The following is a 19835-nucleotide window of genomic DNA, read 5'->3' as shown; positions in this document are numbered from 1 at the left end:
ACAGATAAGGCACAGTGCATATTTTATCCTATATAAGGGATAACTCGAGGATCATCAGGTAAGCCCATTTTAAGACTCTTCTCAACAAATTTTCTCTCTTCTACATTGTTGCCCTAGTATTTTGACTTAAGTATCGGAGGTCTCTCGTCGGAAACTTTTAGGTTGGACTCGGTGGTAACCAGTTCTTATTCACCTCGGTCTCCTCCGATCTTACTTCTCTTCGGTTCTCACCAACCTCGGCTCGGAATTTAGCGACAACATGTCCAATTTACATGCTTCCTATAAGAATATCTTGATTAGTTTCCATGAGTAACTTCCATAATGTATATATACACTAATCTCGAGTCTTGTCTTCACGCTCTAATTCTGACAAGCATAGAATGCATAAAAAGCACTAATCAGAATATGTCTTACCTACTTCACCATTAACCCTTTTAGCTTCTTATTGTTTCCAAGGCCTTTGCACCTTAATCTGATTATATTGATATCATCATCAACTATCTCGTCTACTTTGGGTCTATGATTTTGTGCTAATTCAAGCTATATTACCCATCGACTTGATGCTTGACCCTGTGGGCAACTTGGTGGAGAAGAGGATGGTGGCTGCATGCAGATCTATTGAGGTATCAATGAAAATTTAGATTGCATGCGATGGTGGAGCTACCAAGTATCCAGTAATTCTCTCCAATAATAGAATCATCTTGTTGGTGGTTTTATGTTTTGGCATGGTTGCGGAGTTTTTAGTAATTTATTATTCTCGTGTTCAAATATATGGACTATACTGTAATTTCATATTTAAATCATGACGACCAATTTCATTAACATCAACATGACCATTTTTGTCCCCAATTGTCCACCTCTTGAATTGCTCAATATCAATTATATGAGTTGAAATTCCATGTCATACTTTATTGGGCATGATTTGTTAAATATTTTGGTAGAGTTGGAAATAATGCTAACAGATTCTCCTGATAATTAGGATGTTAGGAAGAAAGCAGTTTTTGAAAGCTGAGAGGAGAATTAGATTCTTCAAGCTACGGTACTGAAGAGAATATTCTAAAGAGATGAAAAAAGTATTGAATATTTTTGCGATTTCCATCTAGCAAGGTGATATATTAAAAATTTTCAAACAAATTTATATGAGAGTGAGTTTTAGTTCTAGACTTCCAAAAAAAATCTAGACAAATGCAATACCGATCTAGAAATGAAGATTTGAAGTAAAGGAAGCTTGATCAGATGGAAACCATGTTGAGTTGAGAAGTTCAAGAGATCAAATTAGTTAAAAAGTTTATCAGCTTGATAATTTTGAGTAGGAGTTTAATTAGATTGATGTTGTATCAAGTCCTGGAGAGATAATGATCAAAGAGCCAAATCATGCAGGTAAAAGACATGTAGAAGCATCAACCAACTTCAAACTAGATCCAAAGATCATAAAGCAATAAAACATGCATGATATGGATGATTTTCTAGAGTGACCTAGTAAACCACGAGATAGAAGAGTAATTAATGTTAAAGCTACTACTAAAATCAAACAACTAGAAACTTTATGCATGTTTAGAGTCAATTGTCTGCGCATGATGGACTGTGCCATACGAGTTTATGCAAAGAAGAGCATATGTTTTCGAGGTGTACATGTCAAAGAATAGATCATGCAAGCGTGGATAGACCTACAAGGCCACGTGTACGCAGAAAAGTCGAGACACACGACTACACGAGTGGGCCCAGTGCTCTCTCTATATGGTATATACGGGGTTGGCGAGTACGACAGAGATTTCAAGAACTTTTGAGAAGAAAATTTAGAAACGTAATCAATTATTAAAATATTAAAAAAATAGAATTATGTAACGAGATATTAATATAAATAAAATGCATCATGGTGATCTCGGCCATAACAAGGGAACAAATTAAGGTTGGGGAAAGCATGGATGGGATCCGACATTCCCCTCACGTCACGCGGTTCCCCATCCAAACACGGGAGCCCCCAAATAAACCATTCTTTATCTTATCGGATCACCAGCATTCTAAATCTCCTCTCACTCCTTTATACTGGAATATAAAGAGAAACCTTTCTTGCTTAAGATGTGTTTATTAGCATTTCCCAAAAGAGAATCCCTTCATAGAGTGGGACTGCATCTTTGGATTCACCTCAGAACATCCATCAGCTACTTTAAGATCTACGCAGGCAGATAAATAGTAACGAAGATGAATCCTTCCCCTATTCTTATTGGTATTTATTGAAATTCTAAAACTAGGAGGGTAATGCTGTTTCTCTCACATGAAAGAAGAATTCATCTTCTCTTGCAGGAAGGAAGGAATAAAATTTCAATCATTCTTATTTCTTAGGCACGAAAGAAACAACCGGAGTCCAAAACGGAATAGCGAGAAACCCGAGACGAAAGGAGGGTGGGCCCTAGAAGGAAGCCCAGCGGAAATCACTGTGGGACCTACCAGGTGGTTCAGGTCTCGGAACAAGTGGACCTGGTCCAGGTTGAATGCCCAAGGAATCCACCAAATTCTAGACTGCAGCAAACAGCCACATATCTAGTTGACTGCATGGTCGATGCCACATTCCACAGAGAAATTATTGCCTGCATGCATCGATTGACCGTGTAGACAGCTAATAACAGCAGCTTATTTATATAGGCTCCATTCATCAAATATATATTTCAATATATTATTATAGAAACAGCAGCTATGATTAGCTGCATGCACAATTAAAATGGGTGCAGAGGCAATAATTCCTTCATTCCACGGTTCAGCACTCCGCACGGGAGATCCATCCATCAAGCGGTATATAACGCAGAAGAATAGCAGTAGAGTCTCCCGCAATGGAACTCGCCACACCACCAATCTTCCGGCTCCACTTCCTCCTCCTCGGCGTTCTCATCGCGATCATCAAGTACACCTCACGTTCATGGCTTGTTTTGGGTCACTAGATCATGGACAAGTGAATGTATGATGCCGAGATTGATGCTTTAGGGATATATGGCAGACGAGCCTGTTGTCAAGCCACTTTGAGAGCATTGGCTTGATGTAGAGGATGGATATCTTGGTTTCTCGGCTCAATGTGATTATGTGGATCTCTCATCTTGGTGTGATGTGGATGGCCAAAACCATCCCCTAATATGTATGGTGGCTATAAATATAAAGGCCCCATGAAAATACCAAATATGTGAGAATGACATTTCCACCAAATTTTCCTTAATTTTCCCTAGAGTTTTTATTTTTTAATAAAGAAATGGTATTACTAGCTAGAGGAATATGTATACATTTTGCTGCATCACTGAAATTATATGCTCCTGAACACCTGGATGTACAAGCAGGAGAATCCAAAAATTTGATATATAATTTCAATTTTAAGATATTTTAGATATTGCAAATCATGATTAATATTGTGAATTTTTCGATATTGATCATTTATCATTGTTTTTTGTATCAACAAGATTGAGCCTCAACCATAATAGGATAATACTAGTTTACTTGGATATTAATGCTATAGTTAGGATGATATCTAGGACATAAGTTCTTATAGTGGGAGAAAAGGAGGAGATAAATTATATTTTTGACTGTTCGAAACCTGCGTATCAATATCCTAGCTGAGACGTAAAGCATGCTCTCAGGGAGAAGGCCATAAATGCACCTGTGTGACATATTGAGAGAGGAGAACTTAGACGACCCAGCTACCGGCCAATACTTCTGTCCCTCGCCGTCTCGGTTACGCGTCTTGGGCTGCAGGTTTCTAATTAATTAATGGTGGTCCAGCGATGTCCCTTTTTTACCTTTTTCTCTTCTTTTTTTTTTTGATACAGCGATAATTTATATCATATGTGTATGAATATAACCATAAAAGTTTTTTAAAAAAAAATCGACTAAAGATAAAGAGAGCGAGACTTTCTCAACGGAACTTTTCTGAATGGTGCGCACCAATTTAATGAAGAAAATGATACCATTTTCTTGACCGGAATTGTGGAACGAAATGCCAGGTCTGCACGCTTCATCCATGGACATTGTAGCTAATACGGACAGTTCGTAATGAGCAAGTACGTAATGTTGAAATTTCCCCAGTATGATCATTTTCCTTGGTTGCAGCCAAAATAACGCTCAGAGGTTGGTGGCCAACAAACAACCCACCCTGTGGAATGAGCGAGGATTGGACCCACAAAGCTGAAGTTCAATTATACTTGGAATGGACCAGGCAGCCGGTCCTATTAATCTCAGCGAGGCTTAAGAGGTCACCAACGACGCAAGATGACATGCCTGATTAAAGGAGCTCGTCCAACTTCATAAATTAAAGCAACAATATTGATCTTCAATCATGTTTGTCAACTAGATGGTAATATAGATACTTCCTAATAGAAATGGTTTATTCATGAGAAGAAAGGATCTAAATGTTTAATCCCTCTGTTTCTATCGGAGAACATATTAATAGAGGCAGCAGCAGACATGAACCAAGCTTACAAAAATCATCCAACTAATTCTAGTATGTCCATGCACATTGCTACTGCTAGAATTTGAGCTGAGGTCGGCCGATACCACGGTGAAGGCGGATCGGCTAAGAGCTGGGATGTAGCTTTAGGACATCAATGGACCGATGACGTCGTGGCTTTGAAAAGCAATTACGATCTGCAAGGAAGTTTATTTGCCGAAAGGTTTCCAGCAGGAGAGCCTATGATGCTTAAGTTAATGTAAATCTAAAGCAACAGTGGGAGAAGAAGAGAGAATAGATGCTAAAGAGTGCTCGAGAGTCCTTTGTCTGAGTGGTGGTTGGGCGTGCGGTGCCTCTCTTCTTGATCAACACTCCTTGGTTGAGTATGCCAGCTTTGCTGAGATCGTCCAATGCTTCGGGGATGATGACTTGGTCATCATGCATGATGTGTCGGTGGTCGAGAATGTCGACCAGGATTGGGCTCTTCGGATCGTCCCTAGTTTGCAGCCGTTTATTGTAGATCTCGAATTACGGTTGTTAAAGCCTACACTTGTTGTACAAGTACATTGAATTGCTTGAGAGTAACGGGTGCGGCCAGCTATTGTGGTGGAGCATGTGACGGGCTCTGCAAGGAGGCATGAGATTCAGGCCGAGCTCGTCACTATGATGCATGGGATGCACCTCAACTCCTCCGAGACTTCATGATGGATTGCAAAGTAGTTCGGTTTCTCTCTTTTCTTAAGTACGAAACTGTAGGCCCTTCCTCTAGCGCCAATGGATATAGCATGCCACGATATCATGTGCATTCCTTGACTCATGTTCAAGAATAGCCTCACTTCTAAAACCACCTTAGGCAAGCTCATGGGAACAATGAAATATAGCATATCATTTCCCTTCCATGGTAGTAGCAGCTTGCTTAGGGGAATTAAGCTCCCTATTACGCAATGCAACCTCGTTTTAGAGTTTCAAGAAGACATGGGTCCGGGATCGGCTAAGCTAAAAACCGTGGTACAAGATTTAAGAAACAAAGCGAGAAAATCTGCAGCTTAGCTCCTTAACCCTTTTCCTTTCTTAATTGTACGAGGGGACTGCCACCATCCAGGTTCGAACATGGACCCCCAAGTGCAAGCATTCATGAGTAAGCAGGTACCATTCATCCAGTGGGCCAAAGTCCTCCTAAGCATGCTCCTGTAGAAAAGGACAACATTGAAGCATTCAGTACTAGGAGAGCCTCTGAAAGATCAAACAAATTCCTACTTCAAATCCTTTGAGACTAAATAATTTGCAGAGTCACATGTAGCCTTGGCCAATATAGGCACCATTGATGCATATATGACCTCCATAGTATACCATATTGGCTCAAATCAAATGATCTGATGTGTACCGTACCATATTTATTTAGTACCGGTATCCAGTATGAATGGCATACCGACATTCAGTATGCTAAAATAATTTATATTATACTATATTGTACAGGGTTTGGTACTAAGATGGTGAATTTTGATGATCTTCAAACTAGATGATGATGCAATAGAAGTTTTGTGTGCTCAAATCAACATCTAAGGACCGACGTATTCCATCAACGAAAAAGAGCTGATGTGGAATTGGACTGCGTCTAGTAGTGACTTTGATCCTGCTTCGTGCTTATGAGTGCAAACCCCCCCGCGTTGACCTCCAAATAGTTTTGACAGTCGAAAGCAGGGTCAAGTGTTTGAAACGCTATGCTCTATAGCTGCTACGAAGGTACGCTGATGGTCATGCTTCATGATCTCTGGTGCTAGAGTCAATAAATTCAGCTGAAATCTTATGAAAAAAGATTGACGACGTCTGCACGATGTATTGTTCAACTGCCTCCATATCAGATTTATTGTCAGAATATTACTCAACCAGACTTAGTGCTCGAAATTGTGTTTTAGAAGAAATCTACACCTAATTGTAGAGTTCCTAGCTAGTTCATTATGGCAGGATGTTACTATATTAGTAGACCCAAATCACCAAAAAATAAAAAATAAAAATAAAAACAGGTTGGTTCATATGACTTAGATTTGTCTTTTAGAAGGAATCTATTATTCCTATTTTTTGAGATCTGCTATTTGGAAATGTTTGGTCTTTCTTAATATTCAGTTGTGCATAGGATTTATCATGGCATGATTCATCAGGGATAATATGGACACGGCAACACAGCATGGAGCTATTTATATATTCAAATTGATATTGATATGGATACAAATTTAAGCATTCAACTAATATCCTTATGCATATCTACATCTATTTAGATAAGTTGGAAATGCATATGAATATCTAACTATCTGATATGTGTCCAAGTATTAAATTTTATTTATAATTTTATTTAGTCTTATAAAGCTCTCATGAATTTTAAGAAAAAAAAATAGCAACACTAACATATCTCATATAGTATTATCTTTGATTTAGTAATTCTTAAATTTTAATTATTTTATTATATCAGCACTATCAATATTTGATTTATATTTGCATCTATTTTTTAAACAAATATTTAATATTTAATATTCAATTAATAAATTTATTTATATCTACATTTGTTAAGTAAAGCCGGATATGAGTATGAATAATGCTGATAGAATCATTTTTAATTGCATTGTTTATATAAACTTCAAGAGGACAAGATGTTCTTTTCTAAGAAAAAAGAAAGGGGACCCATCTTGCATGGAGGACACTGTAAGTATACAATTAATTTACCATCATGTGATCTCTAAATGAGCTCATCCAGTATCACGACCCATTAAATGTAATCCCGTGATCATTAATGTCAAGTATACAATTAATTTACTGTCATGTAATCTCTAAATGAGCTCATCCAGTATCACGACCCATTAGTTATAATCCCGTGATCATTAATGTCATTAATGGCAACCGTAAGGACTATCTTAAAGAATAAATATAGCACAGGATTGCTCCTCGGCATTTGACATTTGGGAGTCTGGAATCTTTAGAGCTTCGGGAAACGTTTGCACGAAGTAAACGGGTCCGGGTTTCCATGCCATTCATTTATGCATGGAGGGGACCAGTCCATGAATATTAGTATAATTCACATGGATGATGGATCCTGAGGATGCGACCACCTTTAGTGGGGATTTGCTGGATTGCTTCGCACCTATGCCTTTATTATCTACACTACGAAATACTTCCAAGGAAAAAAAAAAAAACTGCTATTGTTGCCATTAAATTTTGAACCGAGTCCCGAGATGCAATTCGGCCCATTCTAAGATCGATAAGAATCGGAAAGAAGTTAGATCGAATGATATTGAGAAAAGAAAAAATTGATGACCGCTGAGGCCAACCTGCAAGAAGTCTACTTGTCGAAAGGTTTCTAGCACAAGATCCTCTATTGCTTAAGCAAAATAATAAAGCAAAAATCTCTCTGAGGATCCCAGAGCTGCCCCTTTATAAAGGATACAATACGGATCTGTTATCTGATTTAGTGCATTGTGCCTTCATTGTATGGTAACGGTTAGCATCGCGTTTATAACATGATAACCCTCCCATGCAAGCAACATGTGAGAACAATCATGCCGATCATGCATTAACTGTGGTGTCACCATAACTATTGGTCTTTATTAGCACGAATCGATTTTCATCGATGTTATTCAATTTGGTTAAGACTAAGATCAAGAAGATCAATTTAGGCCGATGTCAAAATGTCCAATTTTTTTTATATAAAATAGTATTCAAATTTATGCGTAAATAAGCAAGGTTGGTGCTTGCAATCCCGCAAATAAGCCAGTATGGAAACGACTTTAATTTGTATCAAATTTCCATTTCTTCCCGCACCAAACTGCAGTTTTCTGAGCTCAACATGGAAGACGTTAGTGTGGCTATAAAATTGGATGGTTCAGATATAAAAACTATAGAACTACAGGATCCGTGGCATCCATATCTTCTAACTTCTTGTTTTTTGATAAACCGGATGGCTCAAATTCTCTCTATACTTCTTGTTTCGAGACTCGAGAGGCACCACTTTACTATGAAGGCCGGGCGTCCAATTAAGCATGCATTTCTCGTCTGACCGACCTTGCAAGAGCCAGTCATGCAAGCTTAGATGCATGACATTTATAAGTGAAAATGCTGCGAAATATTTTGTCCATTTTCGAATAATTTCTGTAATATGATTTCATAAGCTTGATGAAGTTCGAGTAGGCTACGCCATCCTTTCTATTGCCATAGACTTTTTGAATCCTTAATGGTCAGTCTGAGGATTTCAAAGGCCGTGCACGGTAAATGGAGAATAACCGCGTCTAGTTACCGTATGATTCTCTCTCTCAGTTGCTGAGAAAGTAGGGAGAAAAGGCAAATAAAGACGGAGTAATATTGCGTTCATAACTTAGATAAGTTCGTTCTCACTTAAAGAGACCCTTCCCTTGCCAAACCGGATGTCGACTCGTAGAATTCAGGCAGATTTGCTTACCAAGCGCCAGTGTCAATACTTAAAACCGACCAAACTTATTTTCATCTAGCCAAATTTCAAGCTAATGGCATCGAGTATTGCAGAAGAGAAATGCACCAAAAACAAAGAAATGAAGCTTTTTTTTTAATTTTTCTCATACTTCTTCGCCCAAGAAAAATGAAGAAAAGCGAAAGGAGAAACGGAAACCACATTCAACAAATGACTCGTAGATGGTAACAAAGCTAGAAGGCACCATCTAGCCAGAAGAAAAAGCAGGAGTCCACATAGAAGAGGTGAAGAATCCCATTTAAAAGATTCAGCTACTGTTGATCTCCCTCAGTCTTCACCAACCTTGGTGTCACCTTTCTCTCAAAGATACCTCTCCTGGTATGCATTACAGCCAACTCTCCTCTTTTATCTCGATCTATGGCAGCAAGTTAAAGAAGGCAATATAACATACATGGGAGTAAGGGGTAGACTTGCAGAAAGCATATTCATCTATTGTGAAGGGGATTTGCGCCGGTAGGGACCTCCCTCTTATCCGCTCCGACCAAGTCATCTTCGTTCTCGTGGTTGTCACGGCTGTCGTACATAACCGGTCCGCTCGGAGCAGCTGAAAGGGGAGCCAAGTCCAAGAAGGCAGAAGCACGAGCGTCCTCCGCGAGCATGGTAGAGTGAAGGAAGACCAGTTGCATAAGAAACACCACAATGACCCACGAGCACGACACCACCCCTTGTCTCCTCCGAAGGGAGTGAATCATGATATGATCTATCAGACACGGCTCATCGGTTCACTGCAAGAACTCCACCCCGGAGGTTGCAGCGAGAGGGAGAACGGGAGGGACCGAACGGTGTGAAGGCAGGGTATTGGGGTGGCCAAGGAGAAGAGAAGAATAGAGAAATATTTGTGCCTGATGTAATTTGCTTATTTAAATATCTAGAGGGAGATCTAAATCAGCATTGAAACTTCGGTGGCCAGCGGAACTGGTGGGAGTGGTCACATGAGCCGACCGGCTTGATTCCTGGAACCTTCTAATGGGTCATCTTCTACCCTCGTTCAAAGTTTTTGAGCTGTTTTCCAGTCTCTCGGGTCTGCGTTTTTTATATATTTCGTCTTGTTGCAAAGTTTCGAGATTTGATTCTTAATTACGTTGAGAAAGGAAAAATGGGATCTAAAGCGCGGACGTCAAGGACGAGATATGAATATTTCTGTGAAGGTGGATGGACGGCTCGTGCTCCCAAAACTTCGTATTCCGACCCAAATTTACCTTCGTTATGATAATGATGTAGCCAGAAATTTTGGGAAAACCTACAGTACGACCGATTCCGTTGCATCTCGAAGGACCGGATGCAATCCAAACGCTCTTCAGACTTGTCCGCCTCCCGCCAACCTGCGCCGTTCGCCCGATCCGTCGCCCAATATAACGAAGCTGAGACCCACCACCACGCCATCGAGAACCCCTCACCACTCAAAAGATCAAAAGTTTCCTCCCCCTCCTCCCCTCCGTCCACTCAGACAATCCGTCGAACAGTGGCGGGCACACTGGTAAGGCCCGCAGGCTCGGGCGGGCTTCAACCCTGGTCTTATTGCACAGTAATTGATGCAGGCTCGAGCAACGGGTGGAGGACAGTAGTGCAGCCTAGGTCAGATGGAGCCGAGGAGAACGTGGCCTTGCGGCTGAAAAGTGAAAACTGGATGAATCTCCCACAATATAGTCCACATTTCAATCCAAGAAGACCAAACCCAACACAATCAACTATTTGGATTGGATAAAGACATCGAAGGCAAACTGTAGGCGTGGCAAAATTTGGATATCGCATCCCTATACAGAGTTCTTTTTTTAAAAAAAAAAAAACCGTCCCCAACCAAGACTGAGGTTTCCATGAAAGAATAAAATATATACACATGCTATTCCTTCTCTTATACTACTGGACTGTTTTGGATTAATTTTTGTCTAATCAAATCCAGCAGCAGACCTTTAGGCTAGCTTAGGTTGCATTTAAGCAAGGCTAAATTGAGGGGCACTTGAGTAAATTAGATCCTTAGGCTCAAATAGGAATAATGATTGCTTTGTTAACCCTTATTAGTTTAGGTTCAAACGGATGTGGATCTGATGAAAAGGTGACCCACCATCTCTCTTTTTCTGAGCCAATAAAGGATGGAAAGCTGGGAATCAAACCCGGGTCTGGATCGTCACCATATCTTTATTTGAAATGCCAATATAATATTTATGACAAGATGTTCTGAAAAATATCTCACGAACGTATTTACCAAGTCCGTCTATTGAATTATCACCAGGTCATATACTCTAGAAAAAGAAAAGGAAGGATGGCGCCCGTGAGGAGAGCCGGAATAAGGAAAAAAGAAGAAGAGCGCATCACGCGGCCTGCTGGCCTGGTTGGCAGGGGAGAAGAAGGAAAGAAGGGAAGGAAGAGAGAAGGAAGGAGGGAAGCTGGCTCGACCGGCCCGGTTGTCAAGGAAGAAAAGGAATGAGAGGAGAGAAGAAAGGAAAGCGAGGAGGAAAGAAAGGAGGGAGAGGGCTCGCGTTTTCGGAAGAAGAGAAGACGACGTAAGGAGAAGACAAAGAAGGGAATTAATAAGGAGGAACGGGGGGCGGAGAAGATCGGGGTGCTTCATAAACCTCAACAGATCAATCACTTATTAAACCTACCCGCCATCGCCACCATCACAAGCACTCGAGAGCAGAAAGATGGAAACCACCTCTCTCCTCCGCTTCCTCTTCCTCTTCCTCACCATCGGCCCCTTCCTCCTTTTGCTTGCTCTTCTCCCGCTCCTGGGTTCACGTGCGCTACCCCACCACCGACAAGGCCGACTTCCTCGACTGCACGCGCTATTCGCCTCGGTGCAACTCTAAGAACCGCATCCAACCCAAGTCCAGCCCCGACTTGATCCAGAACTCCTCCCACTCCGCTACCACCACCCGAGACCACGAGTCCGACGTCCCCCGCCACCCCCTCGACCCCCTCACCATCCACGAGATCAACGCCGCCCGCGCCATTTTCCATACCTACTCTCCCTCCCCCTCCTCCCTCGCCATCCAAGACCACTGACATGGAGGCCCAAAGGGAAATGCTTTTAATATTGATGCAACGGCAAATAATAGCTAATAACCTTCAACCGACTGCAAGCCACATTAGGAAAACAACAATCAAAGTATTAGAACCTTAAAGATCATAAAAATTTCTAATGAAGGCATAAGGCCGACAATATCCTCAGCATCTATATTAAACTGGAAATAACTGGAACCAGACAGATTACATACGCAAGGCTGCAAACGTATATAAAATTGCAAATCCTTGCCTGACACAAGTTAAGCCAAGGGAAAAAAAAAAGAGAGGAGAGAGAGCAACTGCAAACTATCCGTTCACTTAAAAGACAATATAGAAATTTCTCTTCTGCTAGATTTTAAATGTGATCAAAAGTTACTTGTTCCAACCGAAGTACTCCACTTTCCCATGGCTGGTACGGCAGCCAAACATTTTGAACGATTTCAGGATTCCAGTTCAAGCAAATTGGTTCAGCAAAATATCAGATATTGACTAGTAAGTCCAACGATGAAGTTACCAGCAAACACTGAACCAATTACTTGAAGAGATCAGGGTTCAACCAGTCCCTGTAAAAACATATATTGATTAAAGATATATGCGAATCTGGGATATGCACTTGTAGCAACATGTACAGAATGAATGAGGAAAATAGTAAAAGATATTATATCATAGTCAGAGCTTACTTGCTAATGTCATCAAGATGGTCGTCAAAATCAACTATGTCTTGCCATTTCTCAGAAGAAATATAATCCAACAACAATACATTGGCTGATGGCTCTTTTATGGTCATCTGACTACTTCCATCTGATCCAGCTTGGTGCCAGCTTTTTGACGAATCCCTTGTGTACAGCTGCACAATAGTCGAGAAGCAAGATGAGAGAGTAGAAAGGCACTTACTGCAAATAAGCTATGTATCATAAACCATATATTTACATGAAATAATGAGCCAAAACTAAAAACAATGGCTAACCACAGATAACAAGCTCCAACAATGGAGTGAAACCAGAATCCTATGCCTCTGCACCATCTCAAATTAGTGGCATATGTTTCAGTTTTGCTAACAGGAATTCTTGTCTTGACTTATTAATTATGATCTTTTGAAATTTCCTGGAGAGATACAATTGCTGAAGAAATCATGTACCGACTGAAACCTAAGGTAATACAAGTAGAAAGCAAAACAAACTGGCACATCCGCAACCTCAAAAAAAAGACAAAACCTTTCAAGTACCATAATACCGAATTCAAAGAAGAGGTCAATGGGGATAGAACCTCAAGCAACAGTATTGAAACACAATAATCAGGATAAAGAGTCCACCAATTTGCATGTCATTAGAAGTGTATCCAGCAATTAAAATAAAACCATCCAAATCTTCACTCTATGAACTGTTCCTTGAGCATTAATAATTGGCTTTCCCTATGCTTCCAATAGAAAAAACCATTTGTGTTGATCCAATCTGAAAGTCCCCTAATAGGCAGAATAGGCTTCAAACAAGATGCAAAAGATGATGATGCATGCAAATGCTACACAAGAATATCAAATATCAGCTCACAGGAAAGATAATACAATCACACTAGATCTACATGTGTATGTATGGAATTTTTATATAACACATACATGTATCAAGATTCACCATCTCGGTACCGGACCCCATACCGGTACCATCCTATTATAGTATCGGTATGCAATATTGTACAAGACAGCGAGGCATACCAAATATCGGTATAGTACGAGACGGCAAGACATACCAAATATCGGTATGGTACGAGACTGTGTAGCGGTACAGTACTATATGCCCGGTATGGTACGGTACCAACCAGTTTGGCAAACCTTAGTGTGTATATATATATATATATATATATATATATATATATATATATATATATATAGAGAGAGAGAGAGAGAGAGAGAGAGAGAGAACTAGATGTAGATACCTAATTTTTCGTGCTGCCCTAGGATGGCCAAGTGTCATAGTCTATGATACCCTTATCCATGGTCCAAGAACCCCTCGCTATACGTGCATTCCTTTATTCGAAAACCCTATGGGAAACTAGAACCTTGGCCAAACTAGCGGCAGGTCGCTTGTCACCTGTTTAAACTGATGTCAAACTGCTTGGCACCTGTAGACCAAAACTATAGCACAGCATGCACTCACAAGACTACAGCTAAATTGTCCTGCATGCCTTAGAAGCAGGAATCTTGCCTTCGACAATAAGTTATAACCTGCCTGGAGTCTCCATGGATCGATGGTGTACTTAATCAATTTCCATTTTCATTAAAACAGTGTACTTGTCAATTAAATTACACCAATCAGGTTTCTCAGTTCATATCTGTTCAATTTTTTTTATTTCCTAGTTTGCTTAGTCTCTGCTTGCACTAGAAATTTTAAGTCTTTGTTGCGAAGGTGCTGAACCCATATTTATCTGATCGACCACAATCCTTTTGATTGACCTGATCAACCTAGCACACCATCAACCAATAGCCCTATTAACTTAAAATTTGTGTTTCAAAAGATTCGCATAATCAACTTATATCGTTTCAATATGCATCTATATAACAGTATGTAGCAATACATGGTAGTGCTCTGCTTTCCTTTTTTTAACTTTCACCAGCCCATCTCAATAGTCTTTTATTTCTAATCAAGGAACTCGTACCTTTTCCTTGATTGGGAATTTGAGAACCTAATATACAAATTGAAATGCCAATGACCAAACAAGTCATCATTTTAGATAGAAAAAAGGTTAAAAATTCAAGGTATTCCATAATCTCTCAACTTCTCATAGTATGAACAGTACATGTATAATACCTCAAACATACTTATACATATCCCTTTGTAATTCCAAGTTAATTTGTTATTGTAATATTCTAAGCAGTTACAATATTAGTTTACAATACAAAATGCATGAAGCTGTATAATGCATATAATTATTACTTATTTAAAGAACATTTTTCTTAATTTTAAATATTATAACATGTCATCGAAATATTAAACGCATATGGTTACATTTTCAGCCTTCTTTGGATGCTAGAACACCCCACATCATGCAATAATTGCCAATCGAGTCTCAATGAGGCCACACTGGCGAGTTAGAGTAGGTCAGATGAGCGGATAAGCCTGTGGATCACCTGCCATCATTTTTCTAGGGATAGTGGAAATCACCTTCAAAGTGAATTTTGGTATTGTTAAAAATAGAAATCGGAGTGAGCTGATATCACCAACTTCTTCTTAGCAAGGCCCTAACGAAGAGTAATAAGGGTTGCTAGGCAGTTTATCTATGGATGGCAAACTTGGTCGCCAATCAAGCCACTCATGTTTCTTTAAATGTCGGTGTTATTCCATGCTATCCCAATTATCATATGATGTAACAATGTTGTGAAAAATAGTAAACTGATGCTACCTACAAAATTTAATTATTCTCATATCTTTATTTTATATGTTGGTTTTACTTTTACAAATATTAGATCTTGCAAAAAGGTTTGCGCAACACAAAATTGTAAAACTATCAAGAAGAAGAGATTAAAGCCCATACATGATTACCGACTAATGGCTACCCAAACTTGTTACAGATCATAGGGCTGTCTCAGCTGCTACTAATTCTTGGGTTGTTGAAGAAATTCAGAAAACACTACAAGTAAATTACCCCCTCAATACCTCTTATGGTGGTAGTGCTTTAGGTCCACATCCAATTAAGTAGCATCCATGTCATTACAAAATACCCGTAATAGACTTGTGGATGTGAGGCTTAGGGTCGTAAACAAGTCAGTTCAAATCTAGTCAGAGTTTGGGCCAACCTAGATTTTTGAAAGCTGACTCAGCCTATATCAAGCACCAAACTCAGCTCACCAAATAGCAAACAGGTTTAGTTTTGGGAAGGAAAACACATTAGGGTTGGCACTGCTTTGGTGGTAATGGCTAGCCAGGATGGAAGAGAGTACTGGGACAAGCAGCAAGGGGCAAAGAGGTCAAGTGGCAGCTAGCAGTGGAGGGATCAAAGAGTTTCGATGAGTCTTTGGTTGGGCTACTACAGTTAAATTCTGGTCATCGTGGCAAGTTGGCAAGGAGGGTGAAAGCATGGAGCAATGATGATAGGGGCAAGATCTACAAGGGGGGAAATAGGGAGAAAAAAAGAAGAAAGACACGAGAGAGGGCCTAAGAGAGGACTAAGGAGAAAGGTAATAAGGGAGGGAGAGGACCAACAAGATGGCCTGTGAATATTGATGCTTGATGACCAAGTGCTGGTGGAGATCGATAAGGCATGTGAATGGGGCTAGGATTCCACCTAGTGAGAATTAACATCCTGTTTGGATTGAGAGAAATGGAGAGAAGAAAAAGTAAAGAGAGAAATTGAGTTTCTCTCATTTGGTTAGGAAAATAAGGGAAGAGGTTGAGAGAAGAAAAGAAATGGAGAGAAAAAATTATCTCCCCAAAAGTGAAGAGATTTGGAGGGAAGAAACAAATATCTTTTTATTTCTCCCCCTCCCCCCCTCTGCACTAGATGGTCCAAATAAATTTCTTTTCATTTCTCTCCAATACACCCAAACAAGAGAGCAAATTATTTTCTTCTCTTCTCTCTTCCCTTTTCTCTTCTCCTATCTTCTCTTCATTATATCCAAATAGAGCAATAAGAGAGGACAAGAACGATGATTTAAGTTAGTACAATCTCCACTCTCTACTATTATACCAAAACAACCCTCAACCATTAGATCAGACCACACAATCCAATGGTTTAAGAACACTTTTAATTATGTGTATGTGTGTATGTATATAAGGGTCTCATCAAATTATAATTAAGGTGGATCAACTTAAACCTAGACATGAACCAAAGTTTGAGTTGGGTAACAAACAAGTAATTGGTTTAAAAGTCAACGTGAACCAGCTTAATTGAGCCAGGTTCCCAAGACCTAACCAACCGACTAATTCTAGTGACGCTCCAACTTATTAGGTTCCGGCGCAGTTTTATACGGATACTACCAGGAGATAGAGTCAAAATTGAAGTAAGTCGTTATGATTCAATCTCTAGAGCATTTAGGAAAACAAGGTACTTTAGCAAGTTGTAATGTAATACACAGAATGTATTTGCAACAGCTTGTGTTATGTGTAAAATTTGTGAATTCTGCACAAAAGACTTCACCATGATTTCTTATAGACGGTTCTTACTATGAGAAAATGATACTTAAAACCAATAATTTCAGTCAATTCATAGAATTATTTGTCCAAATGTGTAACTTTTATTTGGTTTATATCTTGAATCATTTGAGAATTATTGGAGATTATTTTTCTGATTCTATGTTTAAATATTGATTCAAAATTGGTTTCTTTATGTTTTAATTCCCTTTTGTTCTCTTTTGGATGAACATGTTTGTTGACATAGTATATTACTCTCTTGGGTGTCTCCAAAAGAGGAACATCTCTCAGTTTGTTATGTTATTTTTTCCAACAAGACATGCCCTTCAATTCGATAGTTACATCAAAAGGCAGACCCAATCAATATAAGACACATCCAAGAATCAACAAAAAACTTTGCCCACCTTAAGATGCATCCAATAAGATAGCTGAAGGGTGAATGTGAATCAATCCTTCAGCTCAAATACAAAGGGAAAGGACAAAAGAACTTTGAAAGCTGGGGATGAAAGTAAGAGCAATTCGAGAAATCTCTTCCTTTCAAAAGAATTATATATGATTAATAACTCAACCAAAGGCAACCTCCATCAAACTCTCTTGTTGTTCTTAGGATGTACAGGAGCAAACAAACCATGCCCCATTTATAAACATTTGATGTCTGAGTGGATGTTAAAGGGTAAGAGTTGCATCGTCCATCAAATTTATGTGAACAATAGGTCTGGATGCATCCCATCATTAATAAGGGTGACCCTTGGATGCAAGCAGTGAAACTACCAAACTAAAGGATGTGTCTTTTGAGACAAAGAACAAAACAACCCAAAAGATAATATCTTTTTACAGACACCCAAGAGAGAAATTAGTACCTGAATGGATATGTCCGTTTGAAGGAAAATTAAAAATGATCTAAAATCAGAAACAGATAAATCTTGGATAATGATTAAAATGTAAAAACCAAAAAATACAAGTAATAGTTCCAATAATCTCTAGGTTAAGTTACTTGTTGATGTGTCTTATGGGTTATCAGAAGATCGAGTTGTTTTAATTCCAGTACTACTCTTCGTAAGTTTTACAAATCTACAATGTACACAGCTACTTTCTACAGAAATTTGATGAAAACCTTCAATTTATTCGCCTTTCCCCTTTTCTTGTTGTTCATGTTTAATTCTTTTTCTTAAAGATCCGAAAATTAGGTCAAACAAACTATAATTAAAGGCTTGAAAGAGTTCTTGCTTTGCCAGGGTAAATAGCATCCATATAGAAGTCAACCTTGATTTCCTCCAAGACTGACCATGCTCCTATCCTATGCACAGAAGCTTCTAGGAATATTTTCTAGGGAAGAAATAAAAGTGATCCAATCCAGAATCCCGTTCCCACCTCTACAATAGAATCTTCAAAATTTCGATTCAAATAAGAAAGATCACAATGAAAGAACAACAGGAGGACTACCATTACCTGCACTACAAGATCCCGTCCTTTCCCCTTCAGCAACCCTTCCAGCCTCTTATTGTCCAACTGGTCCAGCAAGACACCAATAAACAACATGAAATATATGAAACCAAAGAATTCCTGAAACCCATAAAGAATGGAGAGAATGAAGAAAAAGAGAAAGTCCGACCATAAGCAACGCAGCCCGGGGAAAGTATCGGAATATATGATCGCCGATCTTCTTGGCAGCGTTTCCCAGCTCGGCGTCATCGTACCTCTCGTTGGCGTGGTAGTAACCCACCACACTAAACCCCTCAGCCCCGAAATGTTCTTCTACCTATCGATAAGAAAGAAAACCCTAGACTTAGTCCCAATCCGTAGAAAACAACAGAAGAGATAGGCAGAGAGAGAGAGAGAGAGAGATGGGAGGGGAAATGGGAACCTGGATGAGGGCGAGCTCGAGGGAAGGTAGCAGGCCGATTTGGGAGTGCGTAAGGGGGATGGCGTCGGCGATCTGGACGGTGGAGGCGTTGTCTTCGGGAAGGCGGCCGACGAGGAGGCCGCCGACAGGGGAGGCGCGGTGCTTGAGGGCGTGGAGGACCACCTTTATGTAGGCGGCCTGCGCTACTTCGTAATGGCACTCCGCCCCCATCCCTCTCTGGCTCTCTGGCCGCCTGGACGGAGGAGTTCAGAAGTGCGGAGCCTTGCTCGATTTGGGGCCGGCACCACTGGCGTCAGGTGGAAACGACGATTTAAGCCTTAAGCCGGGGAAAAAATATGCGAGCGAGCCTTTTAAAGTACAGGTATATTTTCTTTTTCTTAAAAAAAAAGAATAGTGAATTTTTTTTTTTATCAACACGATACTAATAAAATTTATAAAATAAATTTAATATTTTAATAAATTAATTAAGTGTTATAATAACATTAGAAAAAATAATAGAAGAGTTAGCAACTTTTAGTTGCATCATTCCTGACATCACCAATGATAACAAACATATAAGTTGTTCACTAATTGAGCAATGAGATATGTACGCATGAAGCTTTTGTCAATCAAAGTAGAATGTATAGATTTGACAATTCATGTATGCTTCAGGGAACGACGAAGTTTTTTTTAAAAAAATATATCATTAAATATATGAAAATTCTAAGTAAGACTAAGTATGTAATTTATGATGAGCTATAGATTAAGCGAAATAGTAAGCTATAAGAGAGCTAGGAGGAGAGGGAGGGAAAAAATTAAAGCCTTAGATGAATTTAAATGTGCATGCCAATATCATCTTGGTGAAGAACAGGAAGCTCAAATAAAATTGAAATTTATAAGATGCTGTTGCCAATCAAAAGCCCAATCGAGGAGTTGCTGGTTGTTTCATCA

The 19835-nt window shown here is 39.5% G+C and overlaps 1 protein-coding gene across 1 annotated transcript; it reads right to left on the bottom strand.

The window, feature by feature from the left end:
- Window positions 1-12027: 12027 nt before the first annotated feature.
- Window positions 12028-19223, bottom strand: LOC103703861 (ER membrane protein complex subunit 8/9 homolog). Its single transcript, XM_039118643.1, has 5 exons — window positions 18906-19223; window positions 18654-18800; window positions 18491-18550; window positions 12602-12768; window positions 12028-12484 (listed from the first exon to the last, which is right to left on the bottom strand). The coding sequence occupies exons 1-5, from the start codon at window positions 19113-19115 to the stop codon at window positions 12454-12456; spliced, it is 615 nt and encodes a 204-aa protein (XP_038974571.1). The 5' UTR covers window positions 19116-19223; the 3' UTR covers window positions 12028-12453.
- Between the last annotated feature and the right edge of the window lie 612 nt (window positions 19224-19835).

This window comes from Phoenix dactylifera, unplaced genomic scaffold (genome assembly GCF_009389715.1).
Source record: "Phoenix dactylifera cultivar Barhee BC4 unplaced genomic scaffold, palm_55x_up_171113_PBpolish2nd_filt_p 000388F, whole genome shotgun sequence".
NCBI lineage: Eukaryota > Viridiplantae > Streptophyta > Magnoliopsida > Arecales > Arecaceae > Phoenix > Phoenix dactylifera.
The sequence above is the reverse complement of the archived record's forward strand: the minus strand, read 5'-3'. Positions and strand labels throughout refer to the sequence as shown.

What these genes read in the sequence shown, in the direction of transcription:
- LOC103703861 (XM_039118643.1), bottom strand. Translation starts at nt 19,115, where the DNA reads ATGGGGGCGGAGTGCCATTACGAAGTAGCGCAGGCCGCCTACATAAAG. An exon ending in CCCGGGCTGCGTTGCTTATG is followed by an intron (nt 18,551 to 18,653) that starts GTCGGACTTTCT and finishes TTGCTGGACCAG; the next exon opens with TTGGACAATAAGAGGCTGGA. An exon ending in CATCTTGATGACATTAGCAA is followed by an intron (nt 12,485 to 12,601) that starts GTAAGCTCTGAC and finishes ATGTTTTTACAG; the next exon opens with GGACTGGTTGAACCCTGATC.